We start from the raw sequence: 24655 nt of genomic DNA, 5'->3' as shown, positions 1-24655 counted from the left end.
TAGCCAACTGGTACAGCTCCCAGTAACGTACTGGTGTACACACTAGCATAACATAGAATCAACAACCGGAACCGGCCTGCACTGAGCAGTATCCCATAACAACCACCACCACTACCAAGTCAGCATTATATGAATGCACTACAATATCAATTACTGAAAATAGCCCACCTCCAAGTTGATCTACAAGCAATGCGACGCGTTGTGAGCTTGTAGATCTGCTATTTTCAAACATTGTGTACTTTTACTTGTGGTGCTTTAAGTAAATTTGATACCAATACTTTCATACTTTTACTTTTACTTGAGTATTTCTATATTGCAGTATTTCCCCCACTGAGAATAAGTGACATTGTGAGGGGGGGGGGGGCAGATCTCTAAGGTGGTTTACTGAAGCACTGATAATAAATACATCCTTGAGGCTCGCAAGTTTGAAATCATCTTTAATGCCTCGCTCCAACTCGCTACGGCTGGTCTGTGCCCACGCATAAACAACTCGTTACGGCTGGTCTGTGCCCACGCGTAAACGGTCCGAAATAGAACCAACCTAAGATGCGTCAACAGGTTTTCGACGTAACAGAATTGACGCCTCCAGGTTTTGACGTACAAACTTGGCGCCTCCGGTTTGGCTGCAACGGCCGCTTGATTGCGTCTGATGACGTTTTCTAGTGTTTCAGCCTTGAAGATATAATATAGTTGTGTGATGTTATCTCTCACCGAAAAAGAGCAGATCTGCAACCATACAACGTGTGGTGGCTGCGCTGCCACACCACAACACCCGCCCACACCCGCCCACACACGCGACTAAGTATAAACTGAGGCTTATAGTCTTCACACAGCCCTGCTCTGAGGCTCTTTAAAACCCGTGTTTAAAGGCTCAGTGTGCTTGTAAACTCGTACGGGACTCGCTTGTTTAACAGGGTTTTCCACCGTTCTCCTTCTCCCTCCTTGCAGCTGCTTAAAGAGCGGAGCGAACGGTGCGCTGTGTGTTTGGATGTAAACAAATGAAAGGTTTTATTTGAAGTTTCAGTCGGCCAGGGTGCAGTGAGGATAATTAGGTGATGTTGTTGTGAGTCTCATAGCGTATAAACCGGTGGATACGTGGGCTGCTGCCCGTTTCAATTCAGGCCCTGTCCGCATCTCGTATATATATATTTTTTTATCTATTTGTGTTCGCGCTCATGCACGTACCTGTGCATGTGTGCGGGTGTATGTGCGTGAGCGAGAAACAGAAAGGGAAGACAGAGTACCAGTAGTCCATGGACTTATGCCTGATTTAGACTTGGTTGCGTACCAAAAAATAGCAGTTCTAAGTGTTGTGAGGTTGTAAATTAATCTGTTCATTTGTGCGCCTGTCTGCCTGCCTGCCTGCCTGCCTGCCTGCCTGCCTGCCTGTCTGCCTGCCTGCACACGAGAGAGACAGAGAGATGGAGAAGACAGAATGTGTTCAAGAGCCCCCCCCGCTCCTGACCACCTGACTGTGTCACTCACCGAAAACAGCAGAGCTACAAACCAGTAAGACACCCTAGGGTGAAAACAACTGAGACGGACACGATATGTCCATATATGGGCATTCCCAGATATGGGCTTAATATCAGGGAGGGAACTCCATACATGGGCATTCAAAGGACAAGGACGGAATTCATTTTCAAGTGTGACTCACGTCACGGTTGGTTGTTTAAGTTAAATAAAATAAAAAACAATACACGAAAGAAGAAGCAGACAAAATGTGGCCATATTTTCCCAAATATGGAGATGACTGATGTCTGACATGTATGTTGGGGATATTTAGATTATAATGATATCATCCCTAGTGGACCAGGATCCATTGAATCCCCCTCGCCACGCCTGTTTGTGGATGCCAAGACAAATTGCCCCCCCCCCCCCCTCTTGATGAATCACAATTACTGCGTGTAACATAATTATGGGTGCGACACAATCATGGTAAATTACTATGAGATTGAGTTTGTTCAAACATTGGTTTCCATTTGCATCCCAAGCTGTTCCTGACGTCCTCCCTGTCGCCTGGAAACCTCGCCGCGCGTCCAGAAACCGTTCAGGATTCAAACGTGTGACGCTGTGGCGTGATGGAGGAGGAGCGTTTAGGTCTGGACTTATTTTATATAGCAGATCTACAAGCTCACAGCGCCTGCTGCAAGCTTGTAGATCTGCTATTGTCACGAAAATGTGTGCTAATCTGTGAATATATGTATTTTTAAAGAGAACATTTGTAACTCAAATTTTGCTTCTGGGGGGTCCCTGGGACCCTGGAACTAAATATTTTGAGATGGGGGTCCGTGGTCCGTCTGAAAAAGTTTGAGCACCACTGACATACCATAGAAACATAGGTTTTTCATTCGGTTTCAGATCCCATCACTCCACAGAAACAGCACTGGTTAAAGTCTCAAACGACCTACTAATGGCAATGGACACAGAGAAGACATCCCTCCTGCTGCTCCTTGACCTTAGCTCAGCTTTCGATACGGTCGATCACTCCATCCTCATCCATAGATTAGAATATCTGGTTGGTATCAAGGGTCCCGTCCTTGCCTGGTTTCGCTCCTTACCTACCTTACCAACAGAACACAGCGTGTATTTTTCAACAATTCCACATCCGATTACTCCAATGTAAAATACGGTGTCCCACAAGGCTCTGTTCTTGGCCCACTCCTTTTCAGTTTATATATGCTACCACTAGGGGACATTTTTAGGAAATTCAATATCAACTATCACTGTTACGCAGACGATACCCAAATCTACATCCCCATCACAGTAAACGACTCATCCAGCCTCCATAATATAACCTTGAAAACTGTCTCAATGAAGTTAAAATATGGATGAACAACAGCTTCCTGCTCCTGAATTCAGCCAAATCAGAAATGCTGCTGGTCGGTCCAGTCAAACACACACACCTGTACAATAACCTAACTCTCAATCTGGATGGCTGCTCAATAAATCATAAACCCACTATCAGAAACTTAGGAGTAGTATTTGACCCGTCATTATCCTTCACACACCACATAAAAAGTATCACAAAATCTGCCTTCTTCCACCTACGCAACTTAGCTAGAATCCGCCCAATATTATCACTCCCAGACGCTGAAACCCTGGTCCACGCATTCATCACATCTAGATTAGATTACTGTAATGCACTTTTCTCTGGACTACCACTAACAGCAACACATGGCCTCAGGCTAGTTCAAAACGCTACTAACCAGGAAAAGGAAATACGATCACATCACACCAACACTCATAGCACTTCACTGGCTACCAATACAGGCTAGAGCCGACTTCAAGGTCCTGCTCCTGACCTTCAAAGCCCTACACGGACAATCCCCATCCTATATGTCGGACTTAGTACAACCTTACATCCCAGGAAGACCACTACGGTCCCAGGACGCTGGTCAACTCACAGTCACAACACCCAATAAAATAACCGTCGGGGGCAGAGCATTTACACACCGTGCCCCCCACCTCTGGAATGCTCTCCCTCAAGCTGTCAGGGATGCTGACTACCTTGACATGTTTAAATCCAAGTTAAAAACCCATCTTTTTTGCCTGCACTACGGTTTGCCATAATCTATGAACATTGCCATGACCATATCCTACTACCCCATGGTTTTTAACATTGTGTTGATCTATTCTATATGATCTTTTTTTCCTGTTTTTGTTGTTTTTCAAAATTGAATGTTTTTTGTTGTTGTTTTTCACATTTTACAGTTTTTTATTTTCTTTGAAATTGTGTGTTGTATTGCCCTGTTGTGAAGTGCACAGAGACCCCTCGGGGTGATTTTGTACTATAAATAAAAATAAACTGAAACTGATTATAAAACATTCAAAGACTTGCACATTTGCTATTTTTGGTACACTGCACTTCAGGAAAGAAACAAAGAAACACTTTCCACCACGTGACAGCGGTCCGTGTGGCCCGAGGACGATGTTTCTCTCCCGTTGGACGTGTGAGAGAAACAGTCCTGGATCATCTCCATTAACACTCTGACTCTCTGCTCCCTCCACAGGGGGAAGGGAACGTGTGATGGGAGAGGTGTCGATGGGAGCAGATATGACTTGGAGCTGCAGTGAACTCTGCTAGACACTGTGTGGAAGCTCCCTGTAGCTTCCAGCAGGAAGAAATGAAAAGATGTCAGAAATAGTATCAGGCGTTGGTTGGAAGAAGTACTGACATGTTCAGTGTTGGCAGTGGTGGAAAAAGGTGCTCTCACTTAAAGATGTGGTACAATAGTTTTTGTTTCTGTTTATTTTTTTTCCTGTTTTGTATGTGTCTATGGAGTTAACGTTACTCTAACAGACCACAGGGTGTGGTTATAATATGCAAATATGTCTTCCCTGTGTATTGTTGGTTTCTTCCTGAAAGCTGAAAGCCTGTCAGTCAAAAGGCCCAACTGAAAAACACTGAGTTAATGACATCATAAACTCATCCCCTCCCCTTTTACCATACACCCAACACTGTGGGTGTGGCTAACTTCAGCTGGGTCACCACCCACCATGACAACCAGGCATACTTAATGAACTGGTGGGTGTGGCCACATAAAAACACAGTTTTAACTCTTTCTGTACACTTTTTTGGGAATTCCTCCTAGTAGAATCATAATACCTGATGATCATGTTTTGGGGGGATCATGGCACCCCATCTTTAAGTAAATGTACGTAGTGACTTTCCACCACTGCTGAAGTTAAAGTGAAACATCCGACTCTTCTTCTTCCAGCAGGCAGACAGCAGTGAGCCGCTGGATGGGAGAACAGAGCATCAGCCCTGGAGTGGTAATTACTGCAGTCTGCTGGTCTGGTCAGGAAGGAACAGTAATTACTGCAGTCTGCTGGTCTGGTCAGGAAGGAACAGTAATTACTGCAGTCTGCTGGTCTGGTCAGGAAGGAACAGTAATTACTGCAGTCTGCTGGTCTGGTCAGGAAGGAACAGTAATTACTGCAGTCTGCTGGTCTGGTCAGGAAGGAACAGTAATTACTGCATTCTGCTGGTCTGGTCAGGAAGGAACAGTAATTACTGCAGTCTGCTGGTCTGGTCAGGAAGAACAGTAATTACTGCAGTCTGCTGGTCTGGTCAGGAAGGAACAGTAATTACTGCATTCTGCTGGTCTGGTCAGGAAGGAACAGTAATTACTGCAGTCTGCTGGTCTGGTCAGGAAGGAACAGTAATTACTGCAGTCTGCTGGTCTGGTCAGGAAGGAACAGTAATTACTGCAGTCTGCTGGTCTGGTCAGGAAGGAACAGTAATTACTGCATTCTGCTGGTCTGGTCAGGAAGGAACAGTAATTATGCAGTCTGCTGGTCTGGTCAGGAAGGAACAGTAATTACTGCATTCTGCTGGTCTGGTCAGGAAGGAACAGTAATTATGCAGTCTGCTGGTCTGGTCAGGAAGGAACAGTAATTACTGCAGTCTGCTGGTCTGGTCAGGAAGGAACAGTAATTCCTGCAGTCTGCTGGTCTGGTCAGGAAGGAACAGTAATCACTGCAGTCTGCTGGTCTGGTCAGGAAGGAACAGTAATTACTGCAGTCTGCTGGTCTGGTCAGGAAGGAACAGTAATTACTGCAGTCTGCTGGTCTGGTCAGGAAGGAACAGTAATTACTGCAGTCTGCTGGTCTGGTCAGGAAGGAACAGTAATTACTGCAGTCTGCTAGTCTGGTCAGGAAGGAACAGTAATTACTGCAGTCTGCTGGTCAGGAAGGAACAGTAATTACTGCAGTCTGCTGGTCAGGAAGGAACAGTAATTACTGCAGTCTGCTGGTCTGGACAGGAAGGAACAGTAATTACTGCAGTCTGCTGGTCTGGTCAGGAAGGAACAGTAATTACTGCAGTCTGCTGGTCTGGTCAGGAAGGAACAGTAATTACTGCAGTCTGCTGGTCTGGTCAGGAAGGAACAGTAATTACTGCATTCTGCTGGTCTGGTCAGGAAGGGTTAGGGTTAGCTAACCCTAACCCTAACCCTCCCCACACATTCCTATCACATCTTCAGCAGTGAAGAGGAACCAACCAACCAAACCATGCCAGGCCTTCATCACACATTATAACGTTTTTATGAATGGATTCTCCATTATATTTTGGACCAAATGTTTTATGTGTGTCAATAAAGTAAACTAAAACTGTAGTTGCATTGGTCAGTGAATGAGTGTGCGTGCCGTGCATGCAAGCGAGCGTTCGTGTGTGTGTGTTTGTGTACTGTATGTGATTTCACTATTTCTTCATTTAAAATTAATTAATATGGGAAATGGGACAGATCCATGTTGATGACATGACTTTAGAGATACTGTGTACCGCTTTGTGTGATTTTAGGGCAAAATCTGTAGGAGCAGTGTCCAAAAATGTGTTTTGCAAAAAATGGCCTGATGGTGGCGCTAAATGTGAAAGATGCATGTTGATGACATGACTTTAGAGTACTGTGTACCGCTTTGCGTGAGTTTAGGCCCAAATCTGCAGGAGCAGTGTCCAAAAATGTGTTTTGCTGTCCTGATGGTGGCGCTAGAGGAGGGGCCATGTGAGAAATGAGGGGTGGAGGTTGTGATTTGCCATCCAAGGAGGGTGTGCAAAGTTTGGCATGGATAGGGCCAACGGTGGCGGAGATAAGAGTAGGGCAAATGTGTGATGTGATGTGACGTGACGGACAGACTGACCGACTGACTGACTGACTGACAGACAGACAGACAGACAGCCGGTGGAGCTTTTTCTAACTTGTGACCATGTTGAACATATGTATGTTGTCCTTCACATGAAAATGTTTGAGCACCACTGACATAGAAACATAGTTTTTTTTTTTTTAAAACATTGAAACATTCAAAGACTTGCACAAATGTTCAAGATTTTTCAAAAAATAGCAGATCTACAAGCTCGCAGCGCGGCACCGAGTGGCACTCAATGGTTAAAGTACCCAGGGCCCAGAGTTTGCCCCTGCACATGTTAAACGTGTGGCACCCATCAGGCTGCAGTACGGCGTTCTAATCAGCCTGATGAAACGATACGACGGAGGAACCAACAGTCCTTTGGTCCTGCTTAGCGACGCTCCATTGATTCACCAACAGAACTCCACTCAGAGACGACGCTCCAGTGTCAGGCCTGGAATCTGACACCATAATACTAATGATATAAAACCACCGCCGCCGGAGACATGATAATACTAATGATAATAACATGATAATACTAATGATAATAACACCATAATACTAATGATATAATACCACCACCGCCGCCGGAGACATGATAATAATAATGATAATAACATGATAATACTAATGATATAATACCACCGCCGCCGGAGACATGATAATACTAATGATAATAACATGATAATACTAATGATATAAAACCACCGCCGCCGGAGACATGATAATACTAATGATAATAACATGATAATACTAATGATATAAAACCACCGCCGTCGGAGACATGATAATACTAATGATAATAACATGATAATACTAATGATATAAAACCACCGCCGCCGGAGACATGATAATACTAATGATAATAACATGATAATACTAATGATATAAAACCACCGCCGCCGGAGACATGATAATACTAATGATAATAACATGATAATACTAATGATATAAAACCACCGCCGCCGGAGACATGATAATACTAATGATAATAACATGATAATACTAATGATATAAAACCACCGCCGCCGGAGACATGATAATACTAATGATAATAACATGATAATACTAATGATATAAAACCACCACCGCCGCCGGAGACATGATAATACTAATGATAATAACATGATAATACTAATGATATAAAACCACCACCGCCGCCGGAGACATGATAATACTAATGATAATAACATGATAATACTAATGATATAAAACCACCGCCGCCGGAGACATGATAATAATAATGATATAAAACCACCGCCGTCGGAGACAAACGCCACGCAATTATAGTATGAGACACTGTATATCGTAACTGTCAGAAACCTTGTATCTCCAAGTTTCAAATGTGTAGCCTACGTTTTTTCATCATGCAAGACGGTCGCACAAAACTAGTGAAAATAGCAGATCGAGGCGCTGTGTGCTTGTAGATCGGCTATTTTCACTATTTTAAATTGCTTTTAAAATGATGAATACAAAACGAACGGTTTGGGACATACAAGGTTTCCACCCGACAACAACAATATAATACAGCCAGGAAAAAGTACTCCAATGTTTTACGTACTGTAAGTAAAAGTATCAATACCACCAATGTAGAAATACTCACACTGTTACAGGTAAAAGTCCAGTATTCAGAATGTACTTGAGTAAAAGTAAATGAGCCCAGCACACAGCCAATGAGGTGTCTGGGACAGGGTGTCTGTCACAGCACACAGCCAATGAGGAGTCTGGGACAGAGTGTCTGTCACAGCACACAGCCAATGAGGAGTCTGGGACAGGGTGTCTGTCACAGCACACAGCCAGTGAGGAGTCTGGGACAGGGTGTCTGTCACAGCACACAGCCAATGAGGAGTCTGGGACAGGGTGTCTGTCACAGCACACAGCCAATGAGGAGTCTGGGACAGGGTGTCTGTCACAGCACACAGCCAATGAGGAGTCTGGGACAGGGTGTCTGTCACAGCACACAGCCAATGAGGAGTCTGGGACAGGGTGTCATAATGTTGTGTGTTTTGCCACAGCCTGGTGGCTGCCATGAGGTTTTAATGTGATTGAAGTGTGTTTGTTTGTCCCTGACGTACGCCACGAGTAGGACAGGGAATAAAGGTGTGACAGTCACCCGTGTCTATACTGTATATATACTGTAGGCATGTAACAATTTATCGCAAATCGATTCAAACTAGTGACAATTTAAATCAATGTTTTATGTCGCGGTGCAAACAGCAGAGGGTGCAATCGAGACAAGACTAAAAAAGAAGAAAATACAGGATTGCTGTGAGGGAATTGATAAAATAAAGAGCTTTCAAGCTGCCCTTTAGTAAGGGAAAGTTAGCCGAGTGCTGGACCAATCTGGGAACTAAATCATTACCAATATCTTTCTTCACAAATGTGTTCATAAAGGTGTCTACTATCACCTCTGTATAAATGTGTTCATAAAGGTGTCTACTATCACCTCTGAACTTTCTCAATCACAACGCCCTTGTGAAACTTTGTGGGAGCCAATCAAAGTTGGGGTTATCCCGAGGGCCTGGGATTAAAGGGGAGAAAATGGCCAATATGAGCGTATGAGGTGTGTAATTAGGGTATTTGGGGGCTGCTGAATCCATTCCAAACATTAATTATCAGTAAAAATGACTCCTTGGCCATAAACAAGTTCAGAGGTGATAGTAGACACCTATATGAACACAAGAAAGCTATTGATAATGATTTAGTTCCCAGATTGGTCCAGCACTCGGCTAACTTTCCCTTACTACTTGTAATGAAGAGAGAAGAAGAGAAAACACGATGTTGTAAAAACATAAAAGTTGTATAATATTGTTGCATAATATTGTCTGTAAAATAACTTTGTGTTTGAAAAATAGTATCGTGAACCTGGCATTGTGATTCGAATCGTATCGTCAGTTGAGTGAATCGTTGCAGGCCCAGCACACCCACACAGTCTCTGGGACATGACCCATGGGTCTTCAACAGGAGGTCCGGGACCCCTAGGGGGTCCTCAGAGTTACTACAGGGGGTCCTCCAAACCTTTTTTATATTAACCACTTGAACCCTAGTGTCCATATTCTGAGAACTTTAGCCAAACATAGCAGATCTACAAGCTCACAACGCCTCGCAAGTGAACCTCATTCACTTGAATGGAGTAAAACATGTTCTGTAGTCGGGGGTAAATGGCAACATCTACTGGGGCGTTAATCAGAACTGCGTGCTGATAATGACTTCCTATTCGGCCTCAGATCCGGCAGAGCCTCCTCCAGTGCTTTGCCGTCTGGAAACATCACACTATAGAGCTGTGAACACATCTCTCAGCTTGCGAGGGACAAACACAGCCCTCTTGGTTCTGGATTCCAGTGTGTACATGCCCCCCCCCCCCCCCCCCCCCCCCCCCTTCTGGGGTCACTGTTCAAAGACTGTGGCTTCAAAGACAGTTTGTAATGGGCAGAGTCACAAGAAACGGTAGGGAACAGAGTGCCACAAAAGGTCTCAAATCCCATAATCCCATGGCCACTTTCTGACACGCGCGCACAGCGCACAGCACAGCGCACACACCCCGGCACACGCGCATGACTCGCAGACCAGGCACGTGCACACCTAGACCTCAAAGGGGGCTTGAGCCCCTGCCCTTTTATCCGTCTGTAAAAAGTGCCCTCTCCAGATCATGAATGCAGTTTTTACTATGGTGAAAGAAATGCAAATGTCCCCTTTCCATGCCATACCTGAAGGCAGCATTCAAGAGAATTGCCTTGTCCAAACTCTCCTGAACTTGAATGCAGCATCTTATGTTGAAAGAATTGTCCTCTCTGTGTAGAAATCCATGCTGTTACACCACATACGATGCTGTGTGGTTACGATGCTGTGTGGTTACGTGGCCGATTCACATGAATTCAAATCATTTGAGAAGTCATGGCAGAACAGACGACCACAGCACAGCAGGAGGTTCAAAGGTCACACAGGAATAAACGCTATTTAGAGACCGTTTTGGATTTCTAATTAAAGGTCATATTTAATGATTCATTAGTTACAACGGACAGAAGAGAAACAAAATAACACACTACAGTGTGTGTACTTGCACGGCACAAATTGTGCTCCACTCACACACACACACACACACACACACACACACACACACACACACACACACACACACACACACACACACACACACACACACACACACACACACACGCACACACAGAGTTCAGCACCCCTCATCCTGGTCCCTGCCTCCACTAAGGAGCAAAGCCCTCCAGTTAATTAACAGGTGAATTAACAGGTTAATTAACAGGTGAATTAACAGGTCAATTAACAGGTGAATTGGTACGGTGGTCTCGGTTCGTAGAGCAGCCCAGCGTCTCACCCAGGCTGCTTGATGAGCCTCGCACTGCGTCAAGTCATCCACAATGTGTTCAACATCCTCACCTATAGATGCCTTAATGGTCCACGTCACATTGATATAAACCAGTATGCGCACGCCGGTCGGCACCAAATGAACCCCACCGTTCATAGGATGCAATGGATGGCACTCGTGTTTAACCCTCTAAGGCCCACTGTTGTAATATTACAACGTTTGTATTTTATCCAAAAAAAGGTTTAAATCATTTTATTTTAGCTCCCCCTACCACCTAAACATCACCATTGGATTCTATTGTTTAGTATTACAATGACATTGGCCACAATATTTGCATATAAATACCCCCCACAGGGGCTGACATTCACACCCGCCACACCCGCTGACATTCCAGAGTTTTGACGAACAACATCTCACTTTTTCATGGAAGCTATTCCTCACAAAAACATAACTAAAATGCCTGTACTATTTTTTTTGGTGATCATTAGAATGTCTAGAACATGTACATATGTTATTATTGTGAAAAATATCCCCCAGTGTGGAGGAAGAATGCTTAGGATTTTTACTGTAAATTCTCACTCTTGAAATATATAATCCTTAGTTTCTGTTGATTGTAAACAACAATAGCGATTCAAAACAGTTGTCCTTCAAGCCCCACCTCCATTCACCGTCATCAGAACAGAGGGAGCGCTCCTCATGATCACCCACCCGATCCACTGGATCACCAGAGCGTCTACAGCTCGCCCAGCTGCAGTCCATGAAGCCTAATTTATGCTCTGTCCTGCGACGGTGTCGCGCGCAGCGGCGCAGACCTCCAAGCTCAGAAGGGTTGCATTGGTGACGCGATGTGAGTTTGTATATCAGCTACTCTTGACGTGGAACACCGTTGCGCAATGAAGTATATATGTCTCGATAAGGGCGCTCCCATGGGAGCACCTCACTATTACATAGGAGGAGGTTGAATAACCAGTGCTCCCCAAAACAACAGGTTTGGGGATCTGTTGGGAATTGATTACATGATACAGTCAGCTGTGCATTCAGTCTCAATGTTTGTAAACAAATAATTGGCCTATAAGTCACTTTAAATGGATGACATGGTCATCGTCCAACGCTCAGTCTGTCCTGTCCGCCCGTGACACTCGCACGGTTTTTAATTTGTTTTAATGTGGAGAACCAACGCTCAGGTTTTCTGAGGTCGACTGAATGAGAGTCTGAGAGAGTCCAAGAGTATGTGGAATTCGGGGCAAACTTTACGATAGTAAAATAATTAATTAAAATTAAAAAAAAAAAAAAATTGGGCAATTTATCAAGCAACGGCACTAAGCATCACTCTGTTCCTGTCGGTGGTCCAAAACTGTTACTTTTCAGGATTCAAAGTAAGAAAAGAAAAACTAGCAAGTAGCAGATCTACAAGCTCAAAACGCACCGCTTGGCACTGCTGTGTTTTTCGAGCTGAGTTTCGAGCTTGAGGATTTGCTACTTTTGATGCTGTCGTGTGATGCTGTAGTACAGGGGTCTTCAATGTTTTCAGGCCAAGGACCCCTTAGTTGAGAGAGAGATGAAGCAGGGACCCCTTAGTTGAGAGAGAGATGAAGCAGGGACCCCCACAACCTGTTCATAGATTCCATATCATTGTTTGACAGCACAATCATCAGTCTATTTTGGATTCATGTCAATTTGTGTTTTCAGATATTTAACCACTTGAACCGTCAATACTTAATAAACTTGACCTTTCACTCTGTACGTATGTTATGTAAAAGCTAAGTCTTCTACAGTAGCTGTCACAGACAACGACAAGTCTTTGTCCATGTATGGACGTATTGATGACCCTTGAATGTGAGGTTGTGAAGGCCGCTGCGTCCACTCACCGCTGTAGGTGACGATGCGGATGGTGGAGTCTCCCTCTCCGAAGCGTGTGATGGGTGTGAGGCGAACCTCGTAGGACTCTGGCTTGATGAGCTCCGTCAGGTTGTGGGTGATGAGTTCACCCTTGTTGAGGTTGGCCTCCACAGGGATCTCCTGCTCCCACCAGCGCTGCAGACCCGTCTGGAGAGAAGGAAAGAAAACAGACAATTTAGTCCAGGGGTCTTCAATGTTTTCAGACCAAGGACATTGTAGAAACCAATGGCTTTCCACTGTCCATATTCTTTTACTGTCTTTCGTCCTGCATAAACAAACACATTCGTTTTTCATCAGACAAATTCTCAGAATTCTCATAAAATGCTTATGCTTGCTGTCGGGCAGACAGCAAGCATAAGAAAAATAAGCATTTGAAGTTTAACCCCCTACTTGATCCATACTACAGCGTCACTAAAAGGATCAAGAGTAGCTTTCATCAATATGAATCCTGAAAGGTTAATGGGGAACTAGGCAAGTCTGTTTGTTTACAAACACATTCCATTAAAGGGAAATGACTGCTAAAAATGTATATACATATATATTAAAAATAGTCTTAGTTTCCCTTTAACCATTTTGGACATTCAGTATACAGTAGGGCGGCCAATCTATCAACATATAAGCCACACCCACCAGACATCATAACTGTTAAATGGTTCCCCTACGCAACAGGAAACACCGTGGAGCATCGTTCATGCGTCACCAACCCAGCAGGTACAGTAGGCTGTTATTCACTCAGTCATGTCTCAAACATCATCCCATTTAGCCGCTGTTATACTGTATGATACTGTATGATACTGTATGATACTGTATGATACTGTCTCTCTCTCAGTCTCTGTCTCTGTCTCTGATTCTACGCTGTAACATAAAAAATGGCTGTATCTCTGAATAAGGTGAAAATAACGTTGAGATCCGCTCTTTTTCACCGCTACACTGAGCCGTGATGGTCGGCAGCGGTTAGGATTTTAGTTTCGCGACTGAAAGTAAACAAACCAAACTCCATTTAAAAAAAAAAGTAAGATTACACAACATGCACACGCATGTGGTTTCCGTGGCTCTTTTGGGCTCTTCAAAATAAAGCGTAAGTGAATGGTGAATTCACTTACGATGTAATGGCGTAAGTGGCGCTGAATATCCAAATAATATGAGTTAGATGGCATCCAAAGTGTTAAAGATCACTTCCACACCAACTCTGAGGGAGTGTTAGATGTTAGATGTGATGTGTGATGTTAGATGTGATGTGTGTTAGATGTTAGATGTTAGATGTGAGTTAGATGGCATCCAAAGTGTTAAAGATCACTTCCACACCAACTCTGAGGAGCCCGGGATCCAACCGAGCCGTCTCAGTATGTCCATGTTCCGTTGTTTCCAGCTCCCAGTAGTCAAGGGTTAGGTTTAGGGTTAGGGTTTAGGGTTTAGGGTTAGGGTTTAGGCTTTGTTTCCAGCTCCCAGTAGTCAAGGGTTAGGTTTAGGGTTAGGGTTTAGGCTTTGTTTCCAGCTCCCAGTAGTCAAGGGTTAGGTTTAGGGTTAGGGTTTAGGGTTTAGGGTTAGGGTTTAGGCTTTGTTTCCAGCTCCCAGTAGTCAAGGGTTAGGTTTAGGGTTAGGGTTTAGGCTTTGCGTTAGCATTCACCAGGTTAGCATTCACCTGTGTCGGCAGGTTAGCCTACTGGGACCTCGGAACAACGGCAAATCGAAATATCTAAATATGATAAAACAATCAACTTGTTAATTGTCAACATTTCATTGAAAATCTATCTTTGCATTCCATTTGACCATTTCCCCTTGTGGTTGACTATTGCGTTTGCTCAGCAACAGGTGGCTACGCAGTACCGTTGCCTCCTGCCCAGAAAAAAGCCTGCAGTGTGTGTGTGTGTGTGCGTGCACACCACATGCACATGCTCAAAGGATATTTGAGTCCACTATATCAGGGTACAAAAATGCTCACTATACATTCAGACACTACTTAAAAATGGCGGAACCCCCTTTTAGTACACTATAGTAGGGTATTAGCCCTATTCACGGCCCGCCCACTCAGCAAATTTCTCAGCAACTTCTTGGTGCTGACATCAGTTTAGAAGGGGACACTAATACAGAAATCGACTTAAAGCCAACAAATCATTATTTCGAACGGTAAAGTAAATTATAATGCTTTGTGCCTTTTACTATCTTGTGTTCTTGATCATGCTAGCCATATTTTATACTTTACTATTCGGAAATTGCATAAAATTTGTGATTTCTGTGTTAACTCTTTGGGCTTTTTGCAGGGTTTTACCCTTCAAACGTGACTTCAGCACCAGGGGGATGCTGAGTGGGCGGGCCGTGAATAGGGCTCACGTCATTTTCTCTCATCTTTAATTGTGTTGCTTTGGATAAGAGCGTCCAACAAAAGCAAACATTTTAAACTGCCTTGGTAATTCATTAGTAGGTAAAAAAGAACACGTCTCCACTTCAAACATGGTGCCTGGACTTCATTCAAAGAGCATTATCTTATGTTTTTGAAGTTTTGGCATAATTACTGGTGACGACGTCTCACTATCCTGTCATTAAAATACTTTGAACTGGCCTGGAACTCCAACCATAATAATGATATCTGGTGTGTGTGTGTGTGTGTGTGTGTGTGTGTGTGTGTGTGTGTGTGTGTGTGTGTGTGTGTGTGTGTGTGTGTGTGTGTGTGTGTGTGTGTGTGTGTGTGTGCGCGTGCGTGCGTGCGTGCGTGTGTGTGTGTGTAGTTTATGAGGAGGAGTAGTTAATATCTAAGCATCAAAAGCAGCTCTTCCTTAAAAAGGGGGGGAAGGGGGGGGGGGGGGGGGGAGAGGAATCCAACAGGGATCTAATGGCACAAGCAAATATAACTCATCAAAAAAAGAAATGAAACTTGACTTCGGTCCATTATATCTCCCCTTTAATAATACCAATTTGTATTGTGTTTTATATATTTTTCATCGTTGATTCGTCACCTTTACAACGAGGTACAGCTTGTAAGCATGAGCTATACAGCCAAACATGAGGGTAGCGCCAACCAAAATTGTGCCAAAATGGCTTGCAATTCTGTTCTGCTGGCATTTACTCTTGTTTTGAGCTTCGCTGACACTGCAAGCTTAGAATTAACAAAGTGTAAAAATGGCCAATATTTTTTTTTCTTTTCCTTTTTATTGTGGGAGAGTACAATCTTTCAATGCTCCAAGCAACAAAGGTGAACACCAAAAGAACAGTATTGCAGGCCTGCCAGGCCATTTTGACCTTTTATGTGTGGGCGCTACCCACACGTTTGGCTGAGTTGCTCATTCCACGAATGCCAGATCCTTACAAGCTGTACCTCGTTGTAAAGGTGACGAATAAACGATAACAATGACATCAGACAGAATACAAATTGGTATTATTAAAGGGGAGATATAATGGATCGAAGACAAGAGAGAGAGAGAGAGAGAGAGAGAGAGAGAGAGAGAGAGACCAATCATGTGAATGATAGTGAAAAGGAAAAGGTGGGATGCCATTAAAAGCGGTGGGGTGTATTATAAGTATTATAGGTGCGGGGACAGCAACAATTAAGTCATTACTGGGAAAATGTGGAAGCTCCACAATTAAGACTCACTCGGTGCCATTCCAGCTACAGTCGTTCACAGGTAGAAATGGAGACACCTTTCTGCTGGTGACATTAGATAATTACACATGATTCGCTTGTCTCTGCCGATCCTTTCAAACTCCCTGCTCGCTCGCTCTCCAAAAAGTGGGGAAAAGGCATTTGGAGGCAGGTTGATTGGAAATAATTGCATGGTATGGATGGGTTCTGCAGAAGGAAAAAGAAAAATCTTATGGAGTGTGTGAGTGCACGTGCGCGTGTGTGTGCGTGCGCGCGTGCACTCTACCGCGAGGAGGAAGGCAGAGATCTCGGATGCCAATCTGGTCTATGCAAACAAGCTTCAGAGAGAAAACCAATAAATCCATATTTTCCATATCGGAAAAATAAAAGGGTGCAAATGAAAGCTAATTGAAATTCATTAAAGGAATTATAGTTCACCCACAAAATGAGTTTTTTTCGCTATTGATTTTTGACAACATTCAGTTCAATAATATCTTATTGTATTTGTCGCATTCCTCGAACAAAAAAAAAAAATATATATATACTAGTAAGACACCTGAGGGTGGAACGCGACCTCAGGGTGACATGCGCGCCAATTCTTGACTACTGGCCAACCACAGCGTTTCTCTGACGATTCTAGTTGTTATCATTCTGGGGGGAGTTTGTTCATGTTTTTGTGAGGGTATCAACCCTAGGAGACACGGGGAGAACATGCAAACTCCACACAGAAAGGCCCTATCGCCAACCCCACCTAGGGTGTGAGCGATAGGGCCTAAACATGGAGATGTGGAGAACACTATATATGGAGATAGTCCAGTCCATCATGTCATATGGGACTACCGTCATAGACAGTAGCCATTGTTAGGCCGGAGTCAATGGCTGTCTGTCTGACTGTCTGTACAGGAAGTGATGTCACATGACATACTTTTTATGCCCATATATGAGTCATTCTGTACCACATCTCCATGTTTAGGCCAAACGGGTTCGCTCCATTTCTCCATGTATAGGTCCAAATGCCACCTCCTTTTCTTTTCTGAGACACATTGTACCTCATCCACCCTTTCTTCTCTCTCCTTTTGGTATCTTTATCCTCCTCCTCCTTTTTTTGTCTTTCTTAGTCTTGTGTATCCTTCTCTTTTGGCTACTGTCTATGACGGTAGTCCCATATGACATGATGGACTGGACTATCTCCATATATAGTGTTATCCACATTTCGTGTAGCGCCCCGTACAGGAAGTGATGTCACAACTCGCTGACATCACACTGACATCACAGAGGTTACGGAAGGAAGGAAGGAAGGAAGGACACTCAAGCGACACGGTTCTTCAGAGTATATGCGACCTTCGGTCGCAATTATTGCGACGTTAGGTCGCAAGTTACTATGAAATTCTCCACCCGCTGTCCGTCCCATCTGTCACGTCACGTCACAATTTTGCCCTACTCTTATCTCTGCCACCGTTGCCCCTATCCATGCCAAACTTTGCACACACACTCCTTGGATGCCAAACCACAACCTCCACCATTTCTCACATGGCCCTCTTCTAGCGACACCATCAGGGCGATTTTTGCAAAACACATTTGTGGACACTGCTCCTACATAGGTCGCCCTGAGGCCTAAAATCACACAAAGCGGTACACAGTATCTCTACAGTCATGTCATCAACATGGATCTGTCCCATTTCCCGTATTCCCTCCTGATTGGCTACGTTTGATTTCTAAAGTTTGTGTATGTGACCTGACGGTCGCTTATCTCCCGATTAGGGAGTCTTACTGATGGTAAATGTATTGTATTCAAATTATTGTCTTTTAAGAATGTAAATTAGAGAAAATATTTCACTCCTCAAATAGGCTTTTTCAAGTCTTCTTTTGGATCCTGTTTATTCGCTCTATAAAACGTTGAAGACCCCTGCTCTAAACGCTCTCTGCACTCCTTTAAGATTTGTGTTTACATCTCATTACCCCCCCCCCCCCCCCGACAGAGCCTCAGTCATATCACACTACATTTACCTTGATTGAAGCAACAGTTCCTGATGGAGGTTTTATAAAAAAAAAAAAAATATATATATATATATATATATATATATATATATATATATATATATATATATATATATATACTTTGAAAACCAACAGTGCCGATCAAAGAGAGGAGAGAAGTGTGTGTGTGTGTGTGTGTGTGTGTGTGTGTGTGTGTGTGTGTGTGCAGGGTAATAATCAAAGTGACAGAATCCTGAATCCAGATTGCCTGCATGTAATTAGTCTGCCTTCTCATTGATCTGCCTCTGTTCTGACAGCACGCACACGCACACACACGCACACACACGCGCACACGCGCACGCACGCACACGCACACGCACACACACGCGCACACGCACACGCACACACACACACACACACACACACACACACACACACACACACACACACACACACACATGGAGGGAATAAGAAAAGCGAAGAAGAGGAGGAGGAGGAAATGATGAAGAATAAAGGAGGTGGTTTTGGCTCTTATACTCAGATTACAAATAAAAGTACTGGTATTCAAAACTGTTCTTGAGTAAAAGTATTACAATTAAAATATACAGAAAGTACTGAAGGCCTTACACTCCAAGTCATTTAAGGCCTCACCAAAGGCCTTTAACAATCTTGAAAATCACCCTAAAAAACATTTACAGGCGGCAGTCGCTCGTAACTGGTAAAAACAAACCTAACCCAGCCTTACCCTCCCCTGACCCTTTCTTCACTACATATCTACTGTATATATTTGTATCCGTCTGTCATTCAATGTTATATGAGATACTTCAATGGTTTCCTGTGCAAATAAGTGCATTCTAGGATCTCCTTTTAGTTGACCTTATCAGTGAACTGCACCTTTGCCTATGCAAACTGACGATAAAGTCTCCAATCAATCAGTTTCCAAATTTATGAAAATGCTTTGATCTACAATGCAGATCTACAATTGTAAGTACAGCATGCATTAGGGCTGAACTGGTTAGTGCATATTTTGTAATATAATAAAATCTACAAAGCAATTAGTAACTAAAGTTTTCAAATAAATGTTGTGGAGTAAAAGTACAATATTTGGATCCAAGACGTAGTGGAGTAGAACCAGAAGTAAAAGTATTGAAAATTGGAAACACTCTAGCAAAGGAAAACTTTCCTCAAAAATGTACTTAAGAACAATACTTGAGTAAATGTACTTAGTTACTTTACACCACTGACAGAGAGGCCCAGGCTTATACAGCTGGCACCAAAGAGTTACTGGCATGAAAATGTACTTAAAGTACCAAAAGTAAAAGTACTCATTATAAAGAATATAGCTGCCTGGAACAGTTAAAGTATAAAATAATTAAGGGCCCTCCATCTTGGGCCCTAGTAACTCAGTCCCCCTGTTGAAGACCCCTGGAACAGTGTGTTTAAGTTAATAAAGAGGTTGAACAGTCAAGTCGACGGAAGTGTAGTTGTTATGTCACAGAGGCAGGCGTCTTCAACAGGGGGTCCGGGACCCCTAGGGGGTCCTCAGAGTTACTACAGGGGGTCCTCCAAATCTAGCGTCCATATTCAGAGAACTTTAGCCAAAAATAGCAGATCTAAAAGCTTGTAGATCGGCTATTTCGGCAAAGAGCTTTGGTGTAGAGGGGAAAAAGAGCAGACTAAGTACATAGTGAAAGGTCAAGTTTATTAACTTTTTCGCCGCCGTTGACAGTCCTCACCGTCATTGAAAGGGTTAATACCATGGCGCCGTTGACGGTGAGGACTGTGAATCTTACTGTATATACAGTAAAGATATGATTACTTACTGTACGTCGCTCCGGTCCCGCCCGCATCGGTAATGTCGGCGATTTGTTTACAACGCACGTTGAGCGTGCACGCGAAGTGAAGCTCCTCAATGTTAAGTCAATGGAGAGGCCCATAAAGAAACTTCATTTAAACAAAATAGCCATTTTGAGACATTTTGCAGCAGATCTAAATGTAAACAAGGCACAAGGCAGGGCGCAGCCATCTTTCCTCTTCTTGTCCCACACTGTCATGTGACTAGATGACGTAATCGTTGCCGTCAAGTGATAATCCAAAAAAACAAAAACAACCCCCTTCCAGCCCTTCAAAATAATAGCGGCGGCCTATGGAGGAAACTGCGTGGCGCCGAGGCACCAAGCAACCTTCAGATTAAGAGGCACTAGATGTGTTAAGTATTGATGGATCAAGTGGTTAAATATCTGAAAACACAAATTGACATAACCCCATAACCCTAACCCTCTCTCTCAACCAAGGGGTCCCTGCTTCATCTCTATCTCAACCAAGGGGTCCTTGGCCTGAAAACGTTGAAGAACCCTGGACTAGAGTGTTCCCTCCCCAGGCATCATCACGGCGGTAGGAGGAAAAGTAAAAAGAAGAAAAAAAAAACATTCTTGCAAACGTTGCTTTCCTCACAGAAAAGTAGAACAGGTGGAGATGTTCTCCTTCACAGAAAAGTGTGCGGGGGAAGATTAAAACCTTAATGCGATTGCTGAAATTACCGCGGGGACCACTTTTCAAAGCTGTTGCGTCTTAATCTGTGAAACAGGCGAAAAGAGACAGCAGAACCGCAGCTGGAAAATGGGGGGACGTTACAGATAAAGTATTATTTCCCTGGCAAGCGACGTCCAGGCAGCGAACGCCTGGCACGTTACGCTACGACGTGCAGCCCAGCAGGATCTATCGGGTTTCCCACGGAGGATGAATTGCATGCAACGCAGCATCATTTATTACCAAAACACACGACCGACCGAGAGAGCTGACAGGAGAAATTACTGCTGCTCCACAAACAAGACTTTAGTTTAAAGAGTGTATTTTTTCTCCCCTAAACCTTAATTCCTTGAGGAGTGACGACGTAAAACAAATATGAAATGATATTAATTAGTGCAGAACACAGGAGCTGTCAGGGTAATTCACTAAGCCGCACGGGGGACAGATTTAGCACCGCGCCATGCGTTGTGTTGTTCCACATGTTGTGTTGTTCTACATGTTGTGTTGTTCCACATGTTGTGTTGTTCCACATGTTGTGTTGTTCCACATGTTGTGTTGTTCCACATGTTGTGTTGTTCCACATGTTGTGTTGTTCCACATGTTGTGTTGTTCTACATGTTGTGTTGTTCCACATGTTGTGTTGTTCTACATGTTGTGTTGTTCCACATGTTGTGTTGTTCTACATGTTGTGTTGTTCCACATGTTGTGTTGTTCTACATGTTGTGTTGTTCCACATGTTGTGTTGTTCTACATGTTGTGTTGTTCTACATGTTGTGTTGTTCTACATGTTGTGTTGTTCTACATGTTGTGTTGTTCCACATGTTGTGTTGTTCCACATGTTGTGTTGTTCCACATGTTGTGTTGTTCCACATGTTGTGTTGTTCCACATGTTGTGTTGTTCTACATGTTGTGTTGTTCCACATGTTGTGTTGTTCCACATGCAATGTTTCTCAAACTGGCCAACAAAAAGAGTGCATTTTCCCCCCATCTAACAGTAAAACGATAAACATGTTCAACAATCCTCTTTATTTATAGAACACTAGAACAACAGTGTGGAACCAAAGTGTTGTAGACTTAAAAGACTGCTAAAATACAGAGAGCAAAATACAATACACAATAAACAGGACAACATGAGACTACAGTACACGTTGCCCAGTGGAAACAGCAACTCTGTCTCTGAATTTTCGAACGCCAAGGAGAACAAGTGAGTTTTCGAGCGTGATTCAAGCACAAGCAGGGTTTGAGATGCTCTAATGCAGGGGTCTTCAACAGGGGGTCCGGGACCCCTAGGGGGTCCTCAGAGTTACTACATTATCTACTAAAATCTTTGAGTGATAGAACGTTTTTTTTTCTCCTTTTTTATATTAACCACTTGAACCCTAGTGTCCATATTCTGAGAACTTTAGCCGAAAATAGCAGATCTACAAGCTCACAACGCCTCGCAGAAGAGCTTTGGTGTAGAGGGGAAAAAGAGCAGACTAAGTACAGAGTGAAAGGTCAAGTTGTATAAGTATTGACGGTTCAAGTGGTTAAATATCTGAGCTGTCAAACAATGAAAATATATGGAATCTATGAACTACTTCATCTCGCTCTCTCAACTAAGGGGTCCTTGGCCTGAAAACGTTGAAGACCCCTGCTCCACAGTTTGGCACATGGTTTTGAAGAAGCAAAAAGGGGGTCCTCAGAGTAACTACAGGGGGTTCGGGACCCCTAGGGGTTCCTCAGAGTAACTACAGGGGATCTGCCCAATCTTTTTTGCGGTAGGAACCTTTGCTTGATATCCCTAAATACAGTACTCAAGTAAATGTACTTGAGTACTGTCCACCACTGTATCTGCTATGCAACAACTGACTGTGTTCTAACCTGGGTCAACACGACCTCACACTGTGTTGTGACACATGGGTGACATCACCATGGTACCATGTGACACATGGGTGACATCACCATGTCATCATGGTACCATGTGGTTTGACATGACGGGACGAGACAGTTCTGTCCTTCACACAACGTCTCACAGAGACCCCAGTGGAGACAGACAGACAGACACAGGCACGTGCACACATATAGACATCAAAGGGGGCTTTAGCCCCTGCCCTTTTATCCGTCTATAAAACGTGTCCTCTCCAGACCATGAATGCAGTTTTTGAAGAGGTGAAACCCGCTTCCAAGGTGTGGCTTTGTCTGTCCCGTACATGTCCCGTGCATGCAGAATTGAAGATTGGTCAAGCTTCACATGACAATTTGGCCCTCCAGACAAAATCATTCATTCATTCAGAATTCATGAAAATATAGAACTAAAGCACACAGAAAGTATAGATCTAGAAGATAGAATGTATAGATCTAGAACACAGATTTCATAGCTCTAGAACACATAGAATAACAATTCACCGCTTCACTTCGAACCGAGGTTCGATTTAACTATGGTGAAAGAAATGCCAAATGCCCCCTCTTTCCATGCCATACCTGAAGGCAGCATTCAAGAGAATTGCCTTGTCCAAACTCTCCTGAACTTGAATGCAGCATCTTATGTTGAAAGAATTGCCCTCTCTGTGTAGAAATCCATGCCGTTACGCCACATCTCCAGTATTCACTTGATTATGCTTAGTTCAGTGTGGGATCAAGTACCCAAAGTATAGCCGACCTCCAAGCTCACAGCGTGTCGCAGCGTGACACGCTGTGAGCTTGGAGGTCTGCTATTTGCAATATTTTCACCAAAAGGCCCCTGCCTCTCTAAAGGCCCTGTCATAGTGTAGTCTTTTTAAGTCAGAAAACTACAACATTACGCCATTAGCCGCGGTGAAGGGTTATCACCGCGGACCCAGACATCGCTCCTCTGTTTTTACCTTCAGACATCTCCCATCACCCCGTTCACTGATTGGTCGATCTAGACCACATATGTCAAACTCAAGGCCCGGGGGCCAAATCAGGCCCGTGAATGAATTATCTTCGGGATGATATTTAATTACTATTAGAACTGGCCCACTGGTATAGTGCACATGCAATGCCTGGGATTCGAGGTCTCCCACATGAAACTCCAACATCTTACTCATCAGACAAAGGGACATCCCTATGGACTGGGGGAAATATTAGACTTTTTGATGGCATCAGGCTGAGGCAATGAGTCACTCTGCTACACACTGTCACACTCTGACTCTGAGTGAGGATAGTATTGGCCGAAAAAGGCACTTTTATCCGTTTCCAAAACGCTCAAAAACACCCAAATAGTAAAATGTTCAAAGGCAGTCAGTCAGAGAGTTCTTTGTTACAAAAACAAGTGCTTTTATTCACCTCTCAGTCCACAGAACTGGTGTTCACCAAAATACAGCAAAGACAAAAACTATGTACAAACGACTGGCCAGATTGGCATTGGGTCCTCTCAGCTCACAGCCCTACTTTGACTAACTGAGCAGGTGGCAGGCCCCCTTCTTAAATAGGCTAAGCCCCTCCCACCGGACCGTACCATCTTAAATTGATTTCCACAATTCACATAAGAACCAGTATAAAGTATAACTTTTCCATGTCAAATCCATGACAATACAATGCAGACAATCTAGAATGGGACGATGCCGATCCATCTCAGCGTCACCAGGCAGTACTGCCCAGCCGGAGAGGGTCGATCTACAGCATCGGTTCATGGGTGCCCAGCAGCAACCCCCAACATCGGCACCAGAGCAACAACCACCAGAACCACAGCAGCAGCCATCGTC

At 43.8% G+C, this 24655-nt stretch overlaps 1 protein-coding gene across 1 annotated transcript in view; it reads right to left on the bottom strand.

Annotated features, from left to right (window-relative positions):
* LOC308301206 (MAM domain-containing glycosylphosphatidylinositol anchor protein 2) overlaps positions 1-24655 on the bottom strand; it is a gene marked incomplete at both ends in the record, with an annotated part of 355705 nt that overhangs the window by 62185 nt on the left and 268865 nt on the right. Inside the window, one exon of the mRNA XM_080745102.1 lies at positions 12835-13012. Coding sequence (XP_080601228.1) covers positions 12835-13012 — 178 coding nt within the window. The remainder of the gene's footprint in view (positions 1-12834; positions 13013-24655) is intronic.

Source organism: Nannobrachium achirus (assembly GCF_963921795.1).
Source record: "Nannobrachium achirus genome assembly, chromosome: 16".
NCBI lineage: Eukaryota > Metazoa > Chordata > Actinopteri > Myctophiformes > Myctophidae > Nannobrachium > Nannobrachium achirus.
This window is presented reverse-complemented; position numbering and strand designations above follow the sequence as displayed.